The sequence below is a fragment of the Zingiber officinale genome, chromosome 9B (genome assembly GCF_018446385.1).
Source record: "Zingiber officinale cultivar Zhangliang chromosome 9B, Zo_v1.1, whole genome shotgun sequence".
In the NCBI taxonomy this organism is placed as follows: Eukaryota; Viridiplantae; Streptophyta; class Magnoliopsida; order Zingiberales; family Zingiberaceae; genus Zingiber; species Zingiber officinale.
The window spans coordinates 84271103-84283998 of NC_056003.1; the positions used below are offsets into that span (position 1 = coordinate 84271103).

General features: G+C 35.5%; 1 protein-coding gene across 1 annotated transcript; it reads right to left on the minus strand.

The window, feature by feature from the left end:
• Positions 1–159: 159 nt before the first annotated feature.
• Positions 160–6082, minus strand: LOC122022722 (probable methyltransferase PMT23). Its single transcript, XM_042580792.1, has 9 exons — positions 5499–6082; positions 4770–4919; positions 3018–3288; positions 2823–2933; positions 2306–2477; positions 1984–2220; positions 1499–1693; positions 1158–1425; positions 160–1070 (listed from the first exon to the last, which is right to left on the minus strand). Exons 1-8 carry the CDS (start codon positions 6075–6077, stop codon positions 1227–1229), a joined length of 1914 nt encoding a protein of 637 aa, XP_042436726.1. The 5' UTR covers positions 6078–6082; the 3' UTR covers positions 160–1070; positions 1158–1226.
• Between the last annotated feature and the right edge of the window lie 6814 nt (positions 6083–12896).

Sequence of the window (12896 nt, forward strand, 5' to 3'; positions counted from 1 at the left end):
GTTGTTGACGAAACGTGTCGTTTACTAGTGATATTTCTAGTCGCCGCTATTTTTTCCATTATTTAAATTGCTATTTTGGAATGAGAGGGTGGAGTCTGGAGTAGGAATTGGTCATCATATTTTAAAAATAAAATATAAAAAATAAAAAATTTGTTTTGTCAGCCGCGTGCTCTCATGAGCTAGTGGATTGCTTTATCAAGCTAAATGTTTTTAGTCTTTATCAGATGGATCAAATACAAATTAAAATTCGATCATATTCATAGCATGTTCCTTGATACAACTAGCCAAGTTAATTTAGAATTCCCAATTCAACTTTGAAAGCATCCCATGTGGATTTTAACTAAATTATCAGTGTCTGGAAGTAGACATCTTTAGACTTTTGTAGAAGAAAATGGATGACAGTAACTAAATGAGTTAATGTTGAGAAGCAACATGAATTTGCCTTCAATTATTTGTCTTAGAAAAATTGTAGTTACATTTCCTTGAACTGATCTTTCAAATGGATGATAATAACTAAATGAAAGGGATGGTTGAAGTAGATTTTTAAAAGTTCATGTCTACGTTGACTTCTCATTGATTAGTCAACATGGATTTTTCTTCAGCATCAAAATAATAGGCTTAGAGTACCACAATTGTTATCCAAGAGTTCAAAGGATAATGAATGGGATTTATTTTTTTTAAAATAACTTTGCTAAATCCAAGTGGTTTATTGGATCATCGTCAAACTGATATAGCTCTCGTATCGTAACTATTTAGAATTAGCTATGTGGATCTTATCTTGTCGATAAACTTGATTTAAGTTTAATATGCAAAGTAGTATCGCTAATAATGTTCCGTGCCATTCAAAACTAAGCAAATATAGTGCCAACAAAAATTATTAACATGGAAAGATCCAACAACTAACTAGCAACTCATAATTTTAAGTTTGTAGTTAGCTAAAGACAGAAAAAAAAATATATGGGAAAGAAATCACCTCAACCAAATACAATTTCATGTTCTAGAAAATATATTGACAGGTCGATCCAAATGATGCTCTGCAACAGGAAGCACCTAGGAGTTCCGATTGTTGCCTGACCATAGTTATCATACAATTAGTCATTTGATGGCTAATTGAAACACCTATAAAGACATATTTAACTACGAGGGAGAGCATTTACCTTTGCAGGATGCTGCTGAAAATACAAATCTGGCAGAGAGATTTGATATGATTAAGGATCTCAAGGTTGTTAGGTAGATGTTTCATTTGGGCGCCAGAAACTTTTTTTGCCAACAAGAATCTGCTTTTTGTGGAGAGTGGTGTTCCAATGAAGAGAGTGCAGTATGGGACGCATCTTTTTGATCATCGCTGCAGTATCCTGAATCAAGACCCATCCACCAGGTCTCAATATACGATCCATTTCGACAGCAACATCTAGGATATCACACCTGAAGATAGAATGGCATGAGATGTGGTCTTAGTTGTTGCAAATGTTCATCAATTGAAGGAGTTTTGTGATACCTCTTTTTCAGATTCTCAAATAAAAATGCGGAGTGTAGCAGATCATATGTCCTAGGATATGTATTCAAAGATTCACACCAGTCATGATAAACTCCAATAAGTCCTCTATCGAAGATAATCCCCAGAGTGTCTGGACCATTTGCAGGTACAATGTTCATCACCCAAAGAGGCTGGTTAACTAGTGCTGCTGCAAATCTACACACAAGACTTAATATCTCAGCATGCCCCAACCATGAAAAATAATAAACAGGTAGTTACTTAATCCTAGACTATAATTATATGTATATCTAAATGTAATGTATCGATTGGGAGGATTATATAGTCTACACTCTGCATGTCAAAAAACAAACGCGCAGATTGGAATGGATACAGTTACGCACAATATGTTTTGGGTTAATATAAAAAAGCAATTACCAAAGATAAGAGCCAACAAAAAACACAGATGTTGAACTAAGTTTAACAATATTAGTGGGTTAAAGTGATACCCCCCATAACCAGCATTCATATCCATCACGTTTCGTATGTTGGACCAGTCGATAGCAAGATCTTGCAAATATCTATTATTTACAATCTTTTCCCAGTGCTTTGTGTCAAGAGTGGCATTTTCTTCTGATATGCTTGAGCCAACGTTGAGCCTGTCAGGCCAGGAGGCAGGCCAACTGTTTTGTATGTCTGTTCTCCCAACTGATATGCGGGGAAGACAACTATCAAGGGGAGCATACCTGCAAGGACAAGACTTAGAGATATAGAGATCTTTAAAGAATGTGTGGTATTAAAAGAAGATGGAAAAGTAGCATGCCCATATACCATGAAATACCAGCTCTATTTTTCTCATTACATAAAGGTGGATTGTTTTCAACTCGCTTCTCATAGCAAGAATTTGAGATTGGTTTCTGATATATTACAGCTCCAATACCCAAAGAATACATGGATTTCTTGACTGTCTTCCAGCAAATAGACTCTGTCAATGCTACCATTGCTGCAAGAAATAAATGGTATTTTTTAAGCCAAAACAACAGTAAACCATAAAAAAATTCCATGTTTAAGATGCTTCCTTGGATACAAACTATTTGAAACTATCAAAAATGGTATATGTTGGTAAGCATAGATTTCTCCTGTTTGATTACAACAATATATATGTTTAATTCTTGCAAGTTCCATATGTTCGACCCTAGTCTCCTATATTGTCTAAATAATCTCGAAATTTTTGAATTAGAGAGTATAAGTTCGATGACATTAAGCACAGAGGTCACCCCCTCCCATATAAAGGATGTTGATGACAAAAGAGGTCATGAAATTTAAAGAAATTGGCAAATGTCACTACACTTCCAGACGGTTTGGTCCCTCGCATTATCACGGTAAACAGGTGTTGCAGACCAAACAAAAAAACCTCCAGGTCTAAGAATCCTATTGAGCTCCAACAGTGGCTTCCCACCTGCATTAACATAGTTCAGATATAAAATTGAGGATAAACATTAGTCTACAAAAGTAAAAGAATCGACCAAAATATAGCAGGTACCATCTCCATCCCAGTGGACTCTACAGCGTGAACAATGAATCAAATCAAATACATTGTCAGGAAATGGCAGCTTCTGAGTTCCAATTACTGATAAAAAGGCTGGAATCCCACGCTCTAATGCAAATTGTATCTGAGCTTCGTGCTCGTCTTTTGGCGCAAAAGACATAGTAATAACATTCCTATCCATTAAATATCCACCAAAGCTTGCAACACCACAGCCAACATCAAGGACAACCCTTGTGTGCCCTCCCCAATTGATGGCTGGAAGATTCTGGTCAAATTGAGAAAAGAAGTATTACTAGTTTAGACAAATTTATCAATTATCAGATTGAGAATCCCAACAAAAATCGGTTTGAGAAAATCAAACTGCCATATATTCTTATTACAATTTGAGAACTTCTTTCAAAAATGATTAAAAATCAAACATAAACTGAAATAGAAAAAGTTTTAACTTGAATGTAGTTTTACAACAGATCATTGCACATTTTCAGAAATGGTTTTCCAAAGCTATGATGATTTAGTGATGGCATTAAATCTGTTTGTCATTCATTTGTTGCATTATTGACATACAAACGAAAAATATCTGAGGATGATGATCATGTAGAGCGTATAAAGCCTTGTATTAGGTTGGTCTCAGCACCAAATCCTGCATAGAAGAGGAAGCAACCCCTATTCATATAAAGAAATGTGGATTCAATTTCCAAAAGTCGCATGCATTATAAGAGGAACTCAGTGGAATAGACTAAAAACATAATATTCATGCATAATAGGGAAATCTAGGGTTTAAGTGAAGAGGAAAATTATAAAAGAGAAGAAAATAAATTAATATACTCATGCAAGGATAACAAATATATCCTTTTCATCCACCAATTACAAAGTTTTTTTTAGTTGCCATCAGATATCTAGCTTACTCCGATTAATCCTGGAGTGACTAGCCCAGCTCCACGGAAGTTTCTCATCGGTCACTACAGGAAATCGAAAAGCACTCGCAGTGGGAGGCCCATCAACCTAGTATTCTTAAGGCAACCGCTAATTAAGGAAAATTCATCGGTTAATTCATCGAATCTAGAACTCGAGCTTTAGATGCTTGAGCGTTGCACCATTGCCTCGAGGGCAAAGACAAGGTTTGTTGCTACCACTGAATGTTGATATCCAATACTGACTAAAATTGGACAAAATGTTTAATGAAAATGGAGTTCATCTCAAATGAGTCATTGGAGAACAGTGAAGACATAATATTGCCATGGTATAGTTGCCATGTATTCACAAGTGATGTTAAGTTTTGCCCTCACGGGCTAGCCAGTTGATTCATACAAGGGTGTTATTGTCAATAAACCTGGGGTCGATTCCCAACGGATGGTTGCCTCAACCCCGACAGTTTTTCACCTTCCAATGAGTGATGTTAAGTTTAAAAAAAAAAGACAAGGCACTAGAATGTATTCCCACCCAGGACAATCAACAATGGATAATCTTGCAACGAAGATTTATCAAAAGTTTGGAATTGATAAAGAAGTACATTTTAAAGAAAGTAACAGAACCAGAATGGAACAGGGCATGCATTCATGCTCATTACTCAATAAAATCAAAAGGTAAGCCTTAGGTCATAAGCGCTAATTGAATAAATTAAAAGCAAACGAGAAACCCATCATTGTAGAAGGAATAGCGTCTTGGCCTCTAGTACAGGCATGTCCAGCAATTTCTTTGGTTGGAATCAGCAACAGAACATTCAAATAGCTGAGAATACTTGCTTACCTGCTCAATGAACTTGATGTATTTAGAAACGCCATCTTTAAATTGAGTTCCACCTCCAGGGAAAACCAGGTAATCACCAGAACTCCGTACCCAGTTTTGGTCTTTCTTATATTCAACGAGTTTGGCGTGAGGAACATTATCATACCAAATCTGTTGACCGCAAAATAGAGAATTTAATTAGGAAGACTAAATGAATGACAAGTTAAGCTCCAAGCAACCAAAATATCATCTGATAGCAAGTAGAATACTTCCGCCATTTTTCTTCTATTTTCACACTTATCAAAGTTCCTTGCATGTGATCTCTAAAATATTGAGTCAACACGATAACACGAAGTCCAAAAAAGCTTCCAATTAGATCAAACTTCGAGACTGAATATTTAAAAAAAAATGAATGGAAAATTTAAAGAGAGCAAGGTGAATACCAATGTACTATTGCTGAAGAGCAGTAACAAGGAAAATAAGAAATCAACTACCGAGGTACACACAGCGTATCTAGAAGAAACAATGTGAAATAATCATTCTAGGCAGATGCTAACTTATCATACCATATTCTTCTCAAAGTGGTAACACTTTCCTTCTTTACAGATCAGTTCGAGCCAACACGGGAATCGGAAGCAAGGAGAAACTAGCTAGGAAAGTCGTCAGGGGTAATCAAATACATTGCGACCATCAATGAGAGAATTGGGGAAACATAAAACCATAGCCGGCTTACCCAAAAATCAATCTCACCATGTCTCTGCTCTTGGGCCATGGAACCGGCACCTTGTACCTCGACGGCAGCGGCACAAGACACCTGAGGCTGGGCTTGGGGCAATGCCGCTCCCGGTGCTCCATGTGTCGCCGTGACTTGAGCTTCTTGATGGCATTCCAATTATCCAGGCACGGAATGTAATCGGCCGCTTGGAACGTCTTACCACCCTTACAAACCTCCCATTTGATATTCACTTCCTCTTCGCCCCCGCCGCCTCCGACATCCTCCTCGTCGGCCGCATCTCCATTGTCGCGGTCCGCCTCCGTTTCATCGAAGTCCTCTACGGAGGTAGGATTCGATGGGAGCTCCGGCTTCGAGATCGGCGGGAGAGGGGACGATCGGGAGGGGGAAGGAAGGAGATCCTTGGCGGAGGGGAAGTAATTGAACGAACTGGAGGAGGAGAAAAGAAGGAGGAGGATCGCGAGGATGAGGAGGAAGAAGCTGAGGAGGAGAGGAAGGCGCCGCTCAGTGAGCAGAGTTCGCGACGAGGACGACGACGCCATTTCTTCCGCTTGGATCGTGTTCGCGTGGCTGAGAAGGTGAAGCATTAAATCCATGACGAGGCCACCGTCGCCTTACATTTGCACGAATCTCGAAGCATGCACACGAGTTTTAATGCGTGATCACGGTCAAAGTGCGACAACTGCCGCAAGATTTAATATAAGGGAAAATTTGTATGTAGTCCCCATTGGTAAATATAATTTTGCATGCACTTCTCAATGGAAAAAATCTTTCTTTTCACTCCCTAGTCTAATATACTTACCTAATTACCTCTGATATTTTAAGTATAAAAAGTCTAAAAATGAGTATAAATCCTCTTAAATTCAGTACATTAAACTAGAATCTAGTATGTTTTCTATCAAATTGAGTACGATTCTTTTTTCACCTCAATTGGATGGAAAATATACTAAATTTTCTTTAAATGGTACTCAATTAGATGTAAAATATACTAGATTTTCTTTAAATGATACTCAATTGGATGAAAAATATACTAGATTTTTTTTCAAATGGTACTAAATTTAGGAGGAATTATATTAAATAGGAAAAAAATCGTACTCAATTTAATAGAAAATATACTCGATTCTAGTTTAAAATATTGAATTTAAAGGAATAATACTCATTTTTAGATTATTTATCCCTAAAATATATGAAGGACAATTTTAATTAAAAATATACTCGAATATACTAGGTTTTCTTTAAATGATACTCAATTGGATAGAAAATATACTAGATTTTCTTTAAATTATACTCATTTTTGGACCTTTTGTACTTAAAAAATCTGAGGGGTAATTAGGTCACAATATTTATATGAGGGAGTTGAAGCAAATAAAACTTTACATGCAGGGAGTGGAAACAAAATTTTTTATGAGTGGAAATTGCATGCAAAATTCAAGTTGTGATTAGGGATTTTTCTCTATTTTACTCTTAATATAAACAAAATAACACTCTATATAAAATAAATAATCAATTACGAATATATCTATATAAATTTATTAAATTAAAAAAAATATTGGTTTTAGCATACCTAAATCATAATAATTTGGAAATTAGTGTATTAATCTACGCCAAGTTACTTAATAAAATTTTCAAAATACACAAATCACATACCAATTTAAAAATTACTAAATCACGTATCTAATACCCATTTTATCCCTCCACTTATTCACCATTGATTTAAACATTTATTTTAAATGATTAAAAAATCTTCTATGATAAAAAAATTATTACTCTTAGATGGTGTGCTAAATTGATATTTGAACGCATGAATAAAATTAAGATAACTAGACAAACATATAGGATTTAGTTGCATGTCATTTCGAGTTCTCTAAGTCTATCAGCCGATTTTGATCAAAATCGACTCATGTAACTAAAGAACTCATAATAGTATAGAATCAAGTTATATGTATGTATCGAGTTCTTCTGATTATATTTATGTCCTCAAATATTAATTTGACACATTATTATATCGAAAGTAATAAATTTTAAACATGAATTAAAATTTGTAATCATTAAAAAAAGTTTTTAATCATTAAAAAAAGTTTTTAATCAATTACTACAGTGTAACAATCGATTAAAATTATTATTTATGATCATAGAAACAAGTTAAATCGATTGTTATACTTTAGCAATCAATTAAAAAATTTAATTCATGAAAAAATCACCATCTTAATATAATATATCAAATTGATGTTTCAGGACATGATATAATCAAAGAATTAGATGAACACATAGGATTTGATTTCATGTCATTCCGAATTTTCTAGGTCTATGAATTGATTTTGATCAAAACTGACTGATGGACCTAAAGAGTTTGGAATGACATAAAATCAAATCTTATGTATTCGTCTAATTCTCTTGATTATATTTATACCTTAAAATATCAATTTGACAAATTATATTAAGAGTACTGATGTTTTCAACATAAATCAAATTTTTTAATCATTAAAAAAATTAATCAATTAAAGTTATCATAGAAACATGTCAAATAGATTGTTATACCCGATTAAAAGTTTTATTTTATTTTTATGATTAAAAAATCTATTCATATTAAAAAAAGTTATTACTCTTAATTTAGGGTGTCAAAATGATATTTGAGGACATTATATAATTAAGAGAATTTGACGAACACATAATATTTATTTCCATGTCATTCCGAGCTCTCTTAATCCATAAGTCGATTTTGACCGAAATCGGTAGATAGACGTAGAGAGCTGAAAATAACATAGAACCAAATCTTATGTATTCATCTAGTTCTCCTAATTATATCTGTGCCCTAAAATATCAATTTGACACATTATATTGAGAGCAGTAATTATCCTGTCCGAAAATCATGGAAATGGCAACCTGGGGATGTGGATGCCGCTTTGATCGAATGTAGACTCCTCTCCGCTCTGCAACACAAGAAACATCAGTGTCGGGCCAGGGAAGGGGTCCCCAACGTTGGCCCTTGGACACTCAAGTCAGTCACCTGAAAGAGGAAAAAGGTGGAGTAACAGTAGACACAGGCGTGAATAGTGAATAATGTGTACCTCCACCGGTGTATGAACCCCCTTTATATAGTATCATGGTGTGCGCACTTCTCTCGAGATGTGGGAACGTTCTCTGATTGATCATGGGTACGTTCTCCAATTTGTCCTATGAAAGGGCACGTCAAGAAAATATCTCTGACACCATACCTTAACAGAGCATGTATATCCTTGACAAGACAGTAGAAGCTTCCGTCGTACGATCCGCCTGTTAACCATGTCTTGTGTCAGTGGTGCTATCTCTTCGAAGGATACATTAGTGATCCATCTGCTCGGCTGAGCGGGATAGCAGCTCGGGAGGAAACACCTAGCTGTGTTTCTCGCCACCAGTCGATTGATACAACCATCAGTCGATTGGTCCTCAGTGAAATTTGACAATTACAAGCCAACGGTCGGCTATTAGTTGGCTGATGAAAACACCAATAGACTGTTACAGTAACGCTATAATATTGCTACAGTAACACTGAAAATTTTCCCTAGGTGCAATCTCTCATACACTCGTCCTTGCCCGCACAACCTAAACCTAGCCTTCTAGCCTCCTCCATCAATGTCGTGTCCCTCGGATGTCTCCCCATCCTTCATGCCTTACTTCTGGAGCTTCCATTGTCCTTGTCATTGTTGTCGGATCTTTCTTTGCAAAGAGGTCACGCCTCCAAGACTTCATCCATTGCCAAGTCACACTTAGACTTACGTTGTTAAGACTACATGCTTGGACTTACACCACCAAGACTCACTCTTGGACTTTCCTCTTTTGCCAAGATCACACTTGGACTCTCCTTGTTGTACCTATATCCTGCACACTCACAATGCATATCAAATACAACAATAAACCTAACTTAAACATTTATCCAAACATCAAAACCTAGAGTCACACTAGATTGCTCCAACACGATTGACCAACCCTAACTTGCTCAACTCAAGTCTAGGGTTTCCTTGCCCAATATCTAATCGACCGTGACTTGTTGGGACTTTCTTGTGCCTAGCATCCAATCACTCTTGACCTGCTGGGACTTTGTCACCAAGTATTCAGTCAATCCTTTGACCCACTTGGACTTTTCCCCTCGTGTCAAGTGTCCTGTCAATCTTGACCCACTTGGACTTACCATCTTATGCCAAATATCTGGTCCTACATGACCCACTTGAACTTCCAAACACGAGGTATCCAGTCAACTTTGACCCACCTGGACTGTCCTCTGCCTGGCTTCACTCACCAAGACTTCTCACCACCTGGCTTCACTCACCATGATTTACATTTGTCTAGCTTCACTCACTAGGACTTTCACCTGGCTTCACTCACCAGAATTTCTTCACCGTCTAACTTCACTCACTAGGGCTTTTCGCACTATCCGGTTTCACTCACCGGTAGAGGTGTAATCGAGCCGAGCTCAAGTTTTATTTAACGAATATATTCATGGCTCACGAGCTTATTCGAGTTTTTATCGAGCCTAAACGAACTTAATAAATATAAATTATAAATTTAAATATTCATTAAAAGCTAAATTATATATTTAGAGAAAATTATAATATTCTTAGTAAAATTTATAATTTTATTCTAATAAATAAATTTAATATATTTATTTATATTTTTCATAAGTAGAGTGTAAAATCTATAAATTTAAAATCAAAACTATTATTTTTTTCATTTAAAAGTTTATTCATGAGTTTACTAATGAACATGTTAAAGACCTAACGAGCTAAGTATTGTGAAGCTTGAGTTTTGTTTGCTTATCTTAACGAGTCTTATTAAACAAGCTCAAACGAGATTTTATCGAATTGAGCTTCGAATAGCTCATGAGCGGCTTGGTTTATTTACACCCCTACTCACCGAGACTTATCAACTGCCCAACTTCACTCATCGGGAGTTTCACCTGGCTTCACTCACCAGGATTTTCATCTGCCTAGCTTCACTCACTAGGGCTTTTCTAATCTGCCTGGCTTCACTCATCAAGACTTCTCAATTGTCTAGCTTCACTCACCAGGACTTTCACACCAAGTGTCGAGTTGACACTGACCTACTTTTCATCTTTTACCAACCTTCTCATTGGATTTGCCCTTATCTAACCTCCAGTTAGGACTTCCCAATCAAGTATCTGGTCAACCTTGACCTACTTGACTTCTAGTCAAACTTTGACATCAATCTCTATATATTGTCAAACATCAAAACTCAAACATCACGACTTAAACTTGAGCCAACTCAAGCTTAGTCAACTCAGTCAACCTTGACCCAGGAGAAATTACACCAACAATCTTTCCCTTTTTAATATTTGACAATACGTTTAAGTTAGGCTAATTCCATAGCCTCAACTTCTTCTTCATGCCAAAGTATAAATTAAGGTTTCCTTCAATTTTCCCCCTTAACATAAGGGTTTCACAATGTCCCCCTATGAATATTAGAGAATTTCCTAACTTAAATCCTACATTCTCCCCCTTTGGCACACATCAAAACTCTCCTCCTTAAGAGTTATCTCATGTTGTTTACAATATCACAACGAAGGTCACATACCCTTCATTGTCGTCAATGCTCAACCTAGAGCATACTTCCATCATACAATGCTCATCCTAGAGCATTCACAATAATGAAAGTTTACAACCTTCCATTGTTTCATTAAAAGTAAATTCATGGTCCCCAAGGCTATGGTGCCGCGGTAGGACATCCAGGTTGTCACCCAGGCACCCACGGTTCGAACCCCAGCTACGACGTATTTGTAGAAATTTTTCCTCCAAATGGTGGGTGTAACCAAAGGATGTTGGGCTTCTGGGCTAGCCGCCGCATGAGCTTCCCGATTACCCTGGTGATCTGTGGAAAAATTCCATGAGATCGGGCTGGTCACCCTCAGAGGTAGTCAATGAGGCTAACTGAGATTATCATTTTTTATTAAAAGTAAATTCATGTCTTTAAGGAGTAGCTCCCCTTCAAAACATGCTCTATTCTTTTATCATTGCACCAACAATAACTTAGAATTTCTAAACCTTTAGAAAATCCAAAATTTGAAATTTTGAGGTTTAAGAATCAAAATTGAATGTAAACATCTACCTAAACTCCAACTTAGTCTTCTTTAACTATTCCAATGTTGTTTTCTTTAAGAAAACTACCCTAACGTATTTATAAATGAGTTTTATAGGGTTAGAGATGGTTAAAATGACTAAAAGTAGATTAATGGACTAAAATCAAACTAATACAACTAAAATCATCTTTTCTAATTGATTGAGTTGAGATTCAATCGATTAAAGTCACTCAATCGATCAACTGATCGATTCCGTAAGCTTCTGTTCACGGAAAAAGCTTATGAATAAATCAACTGATTGATACAGATAGGGTCAATCAATCAACTGATCAATTCCGAGAGCTTCTGCTCATGGAAAATCCAGTTCAATCGATCGGCTGATTGATTAAACTCCCCCAATTGATTAGCTGATCGATTGAGTTTCTGATTTTTCTGAAATCGGCTTTTAGTCAAATTTCAGAAATAGTTAAATAATTCTATGATTTTTCAAAAATCATAAAATTTTTCATAGACATTATTTAAGTCATATACTATCAGGAAAAAAAATAGTTTTATAAGAAAATACATCCATTTTTCAAAAATTGATTAAAAAACTTAAACCCATTGAAAACTTCAATATTTTACTCTAGTTTATGCCTAACTATACAATGGAGATTCCTATCAAAAGATAGCCTTCATGAAGGTTTTCTAAAAATATTTTGAAATGATTTTCAAAACTAATTTCCAACCATGTTCCTTGGGCTAAATGCACATGACTTATACACTAGCTTTCTCAATGATTGGATAACATATAACTATGTATTTTGATGAAACTAAAAACTCAAAAGATACACTAAATTAACATCTTGAGTTTTTTTCATCCTCCTAATATCTTACCTGTATCTAATGTGTATTAAAACATATACAAGTCACCTTATAGTCCTTATGAGATGTAGATTTTGATTTTGCCCTAAATTAAAGGATAAGGTATTTCTATCTAGGCATTTTAAAATTAATCATCCACCTAGGATGTCACTTGTTGATTAATGTCATTATCCTTAATTATAATGAATTAAAATAATATATGATGATTTATGGTATACATCAAAATGAATAAGTTTAAAAAAAATATATACTATAGCTACATGATGTATATATGACATGACATGATATTTTTATTTTTCATAAAAAATATTGAATGTAAAATATGATGTCATGGCATATAATGGGGAAAAAAGTATGACAATTTAGCATAAATAATATATCTAGATTATTTATCGAAGTATCTCTAATTAATTGCTAAACTAAAATTAATCCTAAGTTGTCCCTTTTTCTCAAAAAAAAAAAAGAAGTCAAAATCCCAACT